Source organism: Drosophila obscura, unplaced genomic scaffold (genome assembly GCF_018151105.1).
Source record: "Drosophila obscura isolate BZ-5 IFL unplaced genomic scaffold, ASM1815110v1 contig_150, whole genome shotgun sequence".
In the NCBI taxonomy this organism is placed as follows: Eukaryota; Metazoa; Arthropoda; class Insecta; order Diptera; family Drosophilidae; genus Drosophila; species Drosophila obscura.
Genome location: NW_024542736.1, coordinates 1,503,217 through 1,512,930, shown reverse-complemented (window position 1 = coordinate 1,512,930; position 9,714 = coordinate 1,503,217). Strand labels below are relative to the sequence as shown.

General features: G+C 43.3%; 4 protein-coding genes across 6 annotated transcripts; all 4 read right to left on the bottom strand.

Moving 5' to 3' along the window:
* Nucleotides 1–276: 276 nt before the first annotated feature.
* Nucleotides 277–3,421, bottom strand: LOC111071159 (CUE domain-containing protein 2). Of its 3 annotated transcripts, none has more exons than XM_022362540.2 (5): nucleotides 2,814–3,421; nucleotides 2,487–2,730; nucleotides 2,258–2,424; nucleotides 1,991–2,203; nucleotides 277–1,912 (listed from the first exon to the last, which is right to left on the bottom strand). In XM_022362540.2, the coding sequence occupies exons 1-4, from the start codon at nucleotides 3,125–3,127 to the stop codon at nucleotides 2,017–2,019; spliced, it is 912 nt and encodes a 303-aa protein (XP_022218232.1). In that variant the 5' UTR covers nucleotides 3,128–3,421; the 3' UTR covers nucleotides 277–1,912; nucleotides 1,991–2,016. The 3 variants fall into 3 exon arrangements, with proteins under 3 accessions (XP_022218232.1, XP_022218064.1, XP_022218146.1); XM_022362372.2 differs by having other exon boundaries at nucleotides 278–2,203; nucleotides 2,814–3,149; nucleotides 3,223–3,421; XM_022362454.2 differs by having other exon boundaries at nucleotides 278–2,203; nucleotides 2,814–3,139; nucleotides 3,223–3,421.
* Nucleotides 3,422–3,969: 548 nt separating this feature from the next.
* Nucleotides 3,970–4,788, bottom strand: LOC111072038 (pro-corazonin). Its single transcript, XM_022363671.2, has 3 exons — nucleotides 4,707–4,788; nucleotides 4,425–4,646; nucleotides 3,970–4,366 (listed from the first exon to the last, which is right to left on the bottom strand). The coding sequence occupies exons 2-3, from the start codon at nucleotides 4,640–4,642 to the stop codon at nucleotides 4,096–4,098; spliced, it is 489 nt and encodes a 162-aa protein (XP_022219363.1). The 5' UTR covers nucleotides 4,643–4,646; nucleotides 4,707–4,788; the 3' UTR covers nucleotides 3,970–4,095.
* A 408-nt stretch (nucleotides 4,789–5,196) lies between these two features.
* LOC111071865 lies at nucleotides 5,197–8,739 on the bottom strand. Its single transcript, XM_022363442.2, is given in 8 exon segments — nucleotides 5,197–5,384; nucleotides 5,455–5,611; nucleotides 5,675–5,792; nucleotides 5,858–6,483; nucleotides 6,543–6,791; nucleotides 6,861–6,873; nucleotides 6,875–6,975; nucleotides 7,993–8,739. Coding segments are annotated over 8 exon segments (1,800 nt in total). The 5' UTR covers nucleotides 8,423–8,739; the 3' UTR covers nucleotides 5,197–5,278.
* A 215-nt stretch (nucleotides 8,740–8,954) lies between these two features.
* Nucleotides 8,955–9,581, bottom strand: LOC111071954 (DNA-directed RNA polymerase II subunit RPB9). Its single transcript, XM_022363550.2, has 2 exons — nucleotides 9,472–9,581; nucleotides 8,955–9,410 (listed from the first exon to the last, which is right to left on the bottom strand). The coding sequence occupies exons 1-2, from the start codon at nucleotides 9,566–9,568 to the stop codon at nucleotides 9,016–9,018; spliced, it is 492 nt and encodes a 163-aa protein (XP_022219242.2). The 5' UTR covers nucleotides 9,569–9,581; the 3' UTR covers nucleotides 8,955–9,015.
* Between the last annotated feature and the right edge of the window lie 133 nt (nucleotides 9,582–9,714).

Genomic DNA, 9,714 nt, shown 5'->3' with positions numbered 1-9,714 from the left:
TACGAGTTTTTTCTATTATTTATAATAATATATATTAAATCAATAAATGGCTTTGTATATGCTACATATGAACACTGTCCTATTAGTTCTAAAAACTGTACATAACAGCTCTCCAACATTGGGGAACTCTACCAGACACTTCGATGTGGAGGCTGTTATTCAAATTAAAAAACGTTTTGTTTACAGCATCAAGTATGTATGCTTTAAATATTGATAGTTGTTTATTTATTAATTTCAAAAGTTTAATTCGAGTGTTTTTTGCCTTTTCTTTAAGTTGATTTTTTTTTTACGCTAATATCACAAAAATAATATATAAAACTAAAAATATATATGAGAAATCGTTAATATCAAACCGAAACCAGTGAAATAATAAATACATTTGCGATGCATGTATATATAGATATAAATATGTTAAACACCGATCGTGTAGGACTTATAGATGAAATAAGATTTAAAACGCTTCAAATGCAAATTGTTACATAAATAAAAACATAAAACGGTGGTCAAGGATCATAGAACTTAGGCTAATATTTAAGAACATAATTAATTCTTTTGTGTCAAACAAAACGTTGAAAACTCATTAAATCGTTTGAACAATATCTTGATGCTTACATCTAACATGAATTGCATTTGGCGTGGGATTAGTACAAGCCTGGACATGTTTACCGTGATATTGTAGTGGGGGGGTTACAATGTTGTGGGGATTTTGGGAGAGGCTAAAGGCTACGCTATATAAATAGTTGATAAATCGATTATTTTATAATTATGTATTGTATGCTTGAATATGCTTCGATTATGGTTAAATATTGCTGTCTTGTTCCGAGCAGTAGCCGATTCCATATGGTGAGGGGAGAGTGGACTGGACTAGTTTGTGGCTTTGGTATGTTTTGCTAATGTTGCTAGTTTGCTTGGACCAATGGAAAAACAAAACAAGTTACACAATAAAAAACAATAAACAAATCTTAAAAAGATATGGCAAGGTTTTTGTGCAGCTGCGTTTTTGAAACACGCACACGGCCAACAAAACTCAATTCTTCAATTCGAGCCTAAAATCTCTAAATAAGTCTATTTGAGCTCCAAATTCGGGTTGGGTGTCGCACCTGCTTCAGTGTGTGTGTGTTTTTTGGGAAGGGAGAGGACAATACTGTTGTTTAAGAACAATCAAGGTTCGAGATTCGCTAGCGGGCGGTAGACTGCACCTCACAATTTTCACAGATAAGTTTTCAATTCGAATTTGCTTGCATAAGGAACTAAGGAGCACAACCGTTCACATCGCAGGCGCGACACCAGTCGTCATAAGCGATCGCGTGCACAAGCGGTAACGCGATCACAGCGTCCGACAACTGGCCATCTTTTTGGGCCGCCTGCTCGTCAGCTGTCGCTGGCCAGTAATGAAACTCATAAGCAAGCGACCACGGCCGGGCTCTGAAAATATACGTAGGGGAGTCCTAAAGCATAATAACTATTAACTAATTTGGTATGTAAAGTCTTTCTGTCTTTGTCTACAACTTGATGAAGAGGAGAGATGTAATTCTGTGGTGTCCACTGGTGTCCGACGCCAACTAGCAACAGTAACATCAAAATACCAGCCGATAACTCAAACTCACATGGATGTCGGCAGCGGGATTCGGTGGCTTTACGTTTGCTCGGTTGTTCGTCTTTATCATATTCTCGATCCTCCTCTTGTTGTGCAGCGATGGATAAGGAAGCATCTAAACGTTGGCTAAGTTGGGCAGGTGATGCTACGGTAGAAGCATGGACTAATCGGCCGGACTTGGCATTGGCATTAGCATGGGTATAGGAATGGGCTTTCGTTCGGGTCATTCCAATATGCAGCTGAGTGCATAAACTGTGCTCGGAATCGGATTCAGATTCAGATTCAAATTCGGAATCGGTGTCGGTATCGGTGTTGCTGTTGTGTTTAAAGGTCAATGTCGTGGGTGCGGATAAATTACTTGGATTTGGATTAATTTGCTTCTTGATAAAATACTTGAAGAGAGTTTTGTTCATCTTTAGTTACGGTTGAATCTGCTTCTTGGGTTTTTTTAACTCAGCATCTTCGTCACGCTTGATCTCGGTGTAGCGTTCGCCCTTCAACGAGACAATCTTGTTGTCCCGATAGCGAACCAACTTGCGCGGCTCCACCTTGGGCGCCACCGGCTTGTACTCGCGCTGAGTGGCGTTCTTGTCCACATACGAGTACCTGAACAAACACACGTATAAATTGGCTAAAAATAATCCATGGGCGAGCACTTACCTGGCGATGATGCGATTCTTTAGCTCGTTATCATCGACGACAACGTTCTTCCTGATGATCATGGTGTGCGACTTATCGGTCAGGCTCTGATTGGTCTCCTGGCGATGCAATAGGATCTGAGTGGCACTGTCTATATCGCCCTTGGATATGGCAATGCAATGCTTGATCTAAATACAAATTCGGGTTTGTTATGGCCTCAGTCCGCATAGTACTAGCTACCCAAACTGACCTCAACATAGGCTGCGTCGGGAAACATTTCCTGCAGAGCTTCGGCCTCATCAAAAAAGTAGTCGCAATTGGAGCTGGAGCTATCAGTGGAGCCACCATCGCTTGTCTCGGACAAGTGCTGAGAACGCTTGCCGTGGCTGCCGCCGCTGCTGCTGTTGTTCGAGGAGAGCTCGTCCTTCTCCGAAATGGACGAGTTGCGAGCCCGCAGCCTGGACTCCGGAATAATATTCGATAGGCTCAATAAGCTGCAAAATATTGCAAAAAAAGTAAAAAACATAAATAAATGCTAACACGCTGACCGAACATAGTCGGCGCAGGGAAAACCCACTTTAGCGACAAGTCCACAGCGTCATGGTTGCCTTGGTTCTTCTCCATCTCTGTCAACTCGTTGGCCAGCTTGTAGATCCAATCGCATATGACGCCTTGGTCAATGGTCGGGAACTCCTCGAAATAGGCGCCCATCATCTCGACAAAGCCCTCCACATCAAAGCAAGGATCCTGGGAGGCCTCCTCCAATATGGATATTATATATGAGAGGACAATGTCATCCACAACGCGAAAATCGGCGCCAGGTATATGGCCACTGATGAACTCCACCAGGCTGTGCTTCACCATCTCGTGCTGCTTCTCCAGATTGCTCATCCTTGTGCGTTTCTAGAAAAATCTGTGTATCGGCAAATTTGTTCGTTCCGGTTGTCGGTCGGGGTGTTCACAGGAACGAAAGGCTTCCCCCTCACTTTTTCTTGGTATACGACAAGAATGCTTGCACGAAAACTCAAAACTCAACGCAATTGAAGTCCCTCAATATCTAGGGAATGTCCACTTAGGTTCGGAACATGAAATTTTAACACTGCTCCGAAAGAAAATTGGATTTAAATAAATGGTTTCGATTTTGCTGCGCCTTTCTTTCTGCTTCTTTCCAATCAATAATACATAGGGATGGTAAATGTATATCGATATATATTTGTAGGTGATACTATTTTGGGCTACTACTGGCGAAAATATTAGCATGGATATTATTGTGAGATACATTATCATACTTTTCTTAATTATCAGCAGAATCAACACTATTTATCTGTTGTTTGAAGCCGTTAAATCAGATACATTTCCGCGACATTTAATTCTACGTATGGTCGTATGACACTACACCAACTCTCTTTTCTGAAAAACTGAGATGGAATGAAAAAAAACGATAGCTTAACCTTAATCATATTTCTGATGTAACAATTTGATCATAAAATCCAAATTAAAGCATATATTTCTCTCGCTCCCACTGCATGCTCTGTCTTTCAGATACGAGATTAAATAGTATCATACGACCATTCTAGATGCACCCCTGTCTATCGGTACTTTTGTGCGATAAATGGAAATTGAATTCGGCGGTCACCTACTTTGATTTTTTAAATAACAGTACTGCTGACATCCGATTTTGTGATAATTCTTAATAATAATAATAGTTTTGCCATAAAGTTAATTCAGTGTAATTTAAAGTGTTCTTTTATTGACCATGTGCCAAAATATATAACATGTGTTTTTTTTTACATTTTTGTAGCATTTGCTTGCTAGTTTCTCAAAAGTTCTGAAAATACCATAACATATCGAAGTCTGAGCTAATGTTTTCCAAACACGCTCGGCTCGCCCGAGCCCGCACCCGTCGGTCCGGATCCGGCCACAGCAGCACTGATTTCCTCAAGAAGTTCATTCGATGAGTGATGCCGATTTTGAATGGGATTCGGATATAAAACATTTTCGTTGTTGTTATTGGCTCTGATGCGGCGGCTGCCACTGTCGCTAGTGTCCGGTTCGGCACGATTCGCATTGAAGTCTACGCCGGAGCCATACACGCGACTCAGTAGCGACCGCTGCAGCTGCGCCAGGCAGCTGCAAATATTCCCAGAACTTTAGCAGAAGCTCTGTACTAACGAAGAGTAATACTCACCGCTCCAGCCTCCGATCGCTGCTCCAGTCCGGAACGTCATACAGATCTGAGAAACCAAACTCGTTGGCTCTGTGAAAATGTCCATTGCTTAGAAGAGACGATGGAGACGACAAGGCCCGCTTGCCATTGGTCCAGCCTCGAGAGTACTGAAACGTCTGACCCATGCAGGCCATGGAGAGGGTGAAAAGGAACAGAGGCAGCAGAAGGAGACGCATCATGTTTCTGGAAAATATTCGTGCGATATTAGCCCATTTATTTGAAGGGTAAGTCAAGTATTCTTACCAGTTCAAACCACACACGACGAGGCCTGAGCAACGTCTGAGTAAGTGAGGCTCCGGCTAGGGCTTTTATATGGATGCCATCAAAGAGCAGAGCAGAGCAAAGTGCTTCGAAGGATGTGCCAGTAATTCGTGCACCAATGCCTTCCAGGCATATTCACACGTTCTCACTTATGCAGATTAACTGGAATTATTAGCACCCAATTGTTTTAAGGCAGTGGTTAACACCCACATAAAGTGCGGGCCGGGCCGGGCTCCAACCCACGCCCACACCCACTACTCTCCAGCTGGCTGCTCAAACTGAATGCATTTGCTGATTGGAAAACTACCACTTGTTGAAAGGCTCGGCGCCTTTTGCCGTGGCAGAAAATAAACTAAAATTGCTACCCCAAAAAAAGCAATTTGTGGCCACTGCCAGAGGCTTCTGGATGGAAGTTGACTGGGGAAAACCTTAAGCCTATCTGTTATCAGGGAATGTGATTTGCGGGCGGGCATTTACGAAAATAAAATTCTTTATAAATATACAAAAATAGAACAAATATACACAAGCAACACGGCGGATGGGTGTTAATTGATTCAAAGACTAGTTATCTCGCTGTCGGGATTTGCGCCATTTCTCTCCAGCTCCACGGAGTTCTTTGCCTGGTCGGCCTTTCGACGTCGCAGGATGAAGTAGCACAAGCTAAAAGTTAACGAAATAATTCATTAAATAATTTTTAGTTAAAGTAGAGTTCAAAGAAAAAGATACGTACACAAAGACCAGCACATTGGGGATGTAGAAGATTTCGCCAAACAGAAAAATTGCACCTGGAAAGGAGTCGACGGTTCTCTTGTAGATCTCGCTAAAGATGGGCGGAAAGATGAACTGGGCAATGGGTTCGCTGATCCCAAAGATGGAATACATTTTACCTAACCAAAAACAAAACAAAAAAGGATTAATAATAATTTTGGTAACGACTTTCAATAACTTACTTAGTTCATCGCCATCCACGATGCTGGAACCAATTGTCTTGATGGCAATCACTCGAAGACTGACGAACATGTCCACCACTCCAGCCACGTAAAAGGAGGAGGTGTTGCTGGCAAAGGCCTGGACAAATCAAATGGGATTCATCAGAGGATTATCCAACTCTATTGACCCCAATAAAAACTCACAAATAGCACACGGGAGCACACAATGGAGACGGCCGAGAGCATGCCAATCATGGAGTCCGATACCTTGAGCAGTTTACTGAGGATTGCTGTGCCAATGAAAGTGCCCACCAGGGCGGCTCCACTCGAGAGAGTCAGGTAAATGCTGAAGTCGTTACCATTCCAGGAGAGTTTCTTCAACGTGAACCGATACCAGTAGTCGTTCTCGCCCGAGGTGGGTCCCACCGTCAAGAAATAGGCCCACAGCAGGAGTACGAGCAGCAGGCGTCCATTGTTGGGACGCTTAATCAACGGAAACTTGAGGCAGTCCACCACCAGAGTGGGATCAAAGAGTTCCTTCAGGAAGGAACGTCTTGGTGGCACCACTTCCACCTTTGGCTCCATTTGCGGTGTCAGCTGGAAGTTTACATTCTTGTTGACTTGTTGATGCTGCTCATCCAAGTTGGTTGTTTCATAGGCCATGTTGTCCGTGCCCTGCTTGGGTGGCAGCGTCGTCGGCAATGGTGGTGGCTCATTCGGGGTTGATCCATTGGCGGCAGCTGACTTTGGTGTGATTTTTATTTCCTTTATAAAGAAGATGATGTACAGGATGGCAATTATCTGAAACGCAATGGCCGACGCAAAGGATACTAAAAGCGGGTATAATCATTAATTTATTTAATATTTTTTATTTCCATGCGGTACTCACGCGTATAGCCCAAGGTCTGAAAGAGCAGCCCACTAATCGGTTGGCCTATAAAGGGCACGCCCGTGACGAACATGGCAAAGATGCCGAACCGAAACACACGATCCTCTTCGGGTGTGGCTATGGTGATATAACTGTAGATGGCCATCAAACAGAAGGTCAGTCCACCAAACAAAGCCGGCACAATGGCCTCACAGTATGCCCCAAATTCCATGGGCAGCGAATCAAAGAATATCGCAGAGACGAACTGGCCTGGGGAGAAGCGACGATAAGGTTGGTACTTCTTCATATGCATGGCGGCTATATGGCTTGGATACTTACAACCAAAGGATAAGGGCCTCGCCAATGATGGGCAATATCATGCATGGCTTACGCTTGTTGTACCTGTCCGCCCAGCCTCCAGCAAAGAGCAGAACAATCAGGGGGAAAATAGCAGCTAATGGGATCAAAAAATAAAATCATAAAAGAGCTCAAGTTTACATACTAATTTACACTCCACGATATCTTAATTTAAACATATTAACACATTTCGTAGTCTGAACTTAATCATGTTTCAAGATAACATCAATCTCCACTCAACCCCATTTAAGATGTCAACTGTTGCTATTTGTGGGACTTTGTTTGATCGTGAGATGAGATATCAAAGCACATAGCTAAGCTCATCAAATAAAGCTGAGTAATATACTCAAAACTGCTTCCATGTAATACATGAAATCTCAATTAGTATTTCAAGACCGTCTCTACTAGCCCCCTCCCCACCCCCACCCAGTGCTGATGCAATGCATTTTAATGGAATTGATGTTTCTTTAATTTATCTACAAAATAAATATAAATGTTCCCTCCTCGCAGTAAACCGGAATAGACACCGCGAGAAGCGCTATGTAAATGACATATTTGGATGTGTCTGTACGTATGTATGTATATAGCAAAAATATATTTTGAAAATAAAATGTTTGTAGACAGCGCAGATGAAATGCCATCCATGGCAATGGCAGTGCCAATGACAGTGAACCCACGAAAGTTGTAAAGAACAGGTTTGAAAATCCGAACGATAGTCGCTGGCTTTAAATTAATCACCCAATGATATAATGGGGGGGATATAAGACGTAGAGGAAACGCATGCGGGAATCAATTAAATGCGGTAATTAGATGTTTGGATAACCGCTAATTTCCGACGATATCCATCAAATTGTAGAAGCGAATCTTCTTTACACAAAAGAATCGAATCGAAATATGTGAGTCCCCGGGAGGGTATGGTAGTTAGGTGAGATTTAATATGCGAGAGGCGAGGAATTTCGTGTATTTCTGGAAACTTGAAATTTCAGCATTGCTAATGCCAAACGGCAAAACGTGTATATTCTGCTATATATTATGTATATTCAGTCCAGTCTGCTATGAACGAATCGTGCTATGAGAAATTTATGGTTGATGGTTTATAAATATAAAATCTCACCTATCGGTGCTCGTTTGCCCGACACATCGGCGGCGAGGATTTGCGCCTCGAGTTCCGCTTTGCAAACCGTATAGTTAAAACCTGGTGCACCGATGGCCAGCCCGATCAGATCGGCTGTGGCCCCTGCGGTGGTGTTCTCAAAGCTAAAGTCATCACATTCGATTCCCAGCTCCGATTTGTCCAGCATGGTGTCACAGACGATTTTGTTGTAGCCGAGATTCACACGGCACGCCTTATCGAGGGGGAAATTCTGCATGGCCACGGAATTGAAGACGGAGGCCATGAAGTAGAAGAAAAAGAACGGCTCGATGACCAGATATTTGCGATATTGCCACAGCTTCTGGAAGTAGTTCAGCTTGCGCTCCTCCACGGCAGGAGAAGACGCCGCCGCTGCAGCTGCCGAGTCCCCGGATGACCTTGGTTTTGCCATTTTAAAGCGCGCCGAATAATGAATTCCCAATTCGAGTTATTTTCGTTGGCGTATTCTTAGCGCATTTCTGCGATTTAATCAACACGTCGCGCCAAGTTCTAAACACAAACTAAACTTAACGACGGGTCCGGGGACCGGGCCAGGCCAGGTCCGAGCATCACCAGCCGCTTGATACGCACAAGAAACTTGTTCAATCATTTCTTCTTTTAGGTTCTGTGTTTGTCAGCTTCGATTAGAGCAGAACAATGATAAATATGAAGAATTGTCATTTCGAACGAAGAGCTGTGGAATTTGCATGCTCTCCCGCTCTCTCGCCAAAGCAGTAATTAATTTGTTGTTTTTTTTTCACTTCTCATGCTGTTGCTGCTGGCTCTGATACGAGTATAGTCGTTGCATTGACCAGCAATCAAGTATTGAGCGCGCCAGCCTGAGATGTTATTGCGGCGCCCTGGAGAACTCAATGTCAATGCTGGCGCGCGTCTAGACCGACACCGTCCAATAAAGCTTACAGAATACTACATTTGTTAGTGTATATAGTAGAGATGTTATTTATATTTGCTATTAACTACAATTAATGGGCGCCGCAGCTGTGTCTACTCTGTCCAGCGGTGAGTGCAGTTTTGGTTCGTGCACACATAGTACAGTCGCATCTCCTCCTCGGCACGCCGGGTCTGGGCCTGGAAGAAGACCGCCTCACGATGCGAACACTTCGGACAGGCATGGTCTTCGGTGCGCGGCAGTGTGGGATCTGAGATAACGTCGGGCACAATGTGGGTCAGTTCATCGATTTCGTGCATAATTTTGTTCACGTATATGCAATTGGAGTCCGCCTCCTGCTTGTAGTCGCAATTGCGGCACGCGTAGAGCAGAATTTTGTTCTCCTTGTCCTCCTTCGGGTACAACATGTTGTTGCACTCCTGGCAGAACCGTATGCCCACGAAGCCGGGGCCCTCGGTGTGCGATGCGTCGAACGCAGTGGTCATTAGGTCTACGTGAGGGGTAAGCTTTATAATTTTCACTTTTAAACGTTATATTTTAATAATATTTACCTGATTTCATGAAAATGCCGAGCCGAGCTGGTGTTAGAGGTGGAAAATCATCGATGGAAACATCGATGCATCGATGTTTTATTATTTTTTGAAACATCGATATTCTATGGCGACTATCGATGTATCGCAGAAGTATGTGGGTAAAAATAAATTTATAATTTGAATATTGCATGGGGTTCCTATTTTTATTTTATTTATTTTATTTACTTCAACCGAAAAACATCATTGTTTCATCGATGTTTG

Excerpts from the sequence above, each read along its gene's own strand:
- LOC111071159 (XM_022362540.2), bottom strand. The coding sequence starts at position 3,127 with ATGAGCAATCTGGAGAAGCAGCACGAGATGGTGAAGCACAGCCTGGTG. Across the intron at positions 2,731-2,813 it reads GCTGTGGACTTGTCGCTAAA|CTTATTGAGCCTATCGAATA; the intron begins GTGGGTTTTCCC and ends AATATTTTGCAG. Across the intron at positions 2,425-2,486 it reads CCGACGCAGCCTATGTTGAG|ATCAAGCATTGCATTGCCAT; the intron begins GTCAGTTTGGGT and ends ATTTGTATTTAG.
- LOC111072038 (XM_022363671.2), bottom strand. The coding sequence starts at position 4,642 with ATGATGCGTCTCCTTCTGCTGCCTCTGTTCCTTTTCACCCTCTCCATG. Across the intron at positions 4,367-4,424 it reads AGCGATCGGAGGCTGGAGCG|CTGCCTGGCGCAGCTGCAGC; the intron begins GTGAGTATTACT and ends GAATATTTGCAG.
- LOC111071954 (XM_022363550.2), bottom strand. The coding sequence starts at position 9,568 with ATGTTTCAAAAAATAATAAAACATCGATGCATCGATGTTTCCATCGAT. Across the intron at positions 9,411-9,471 it reads CGGCATTTTCATGAAATCAG|ACCTAATGACCACTGCGTTC; the intron begins GTAAATATTATT and ends CCCCTCACGTAG.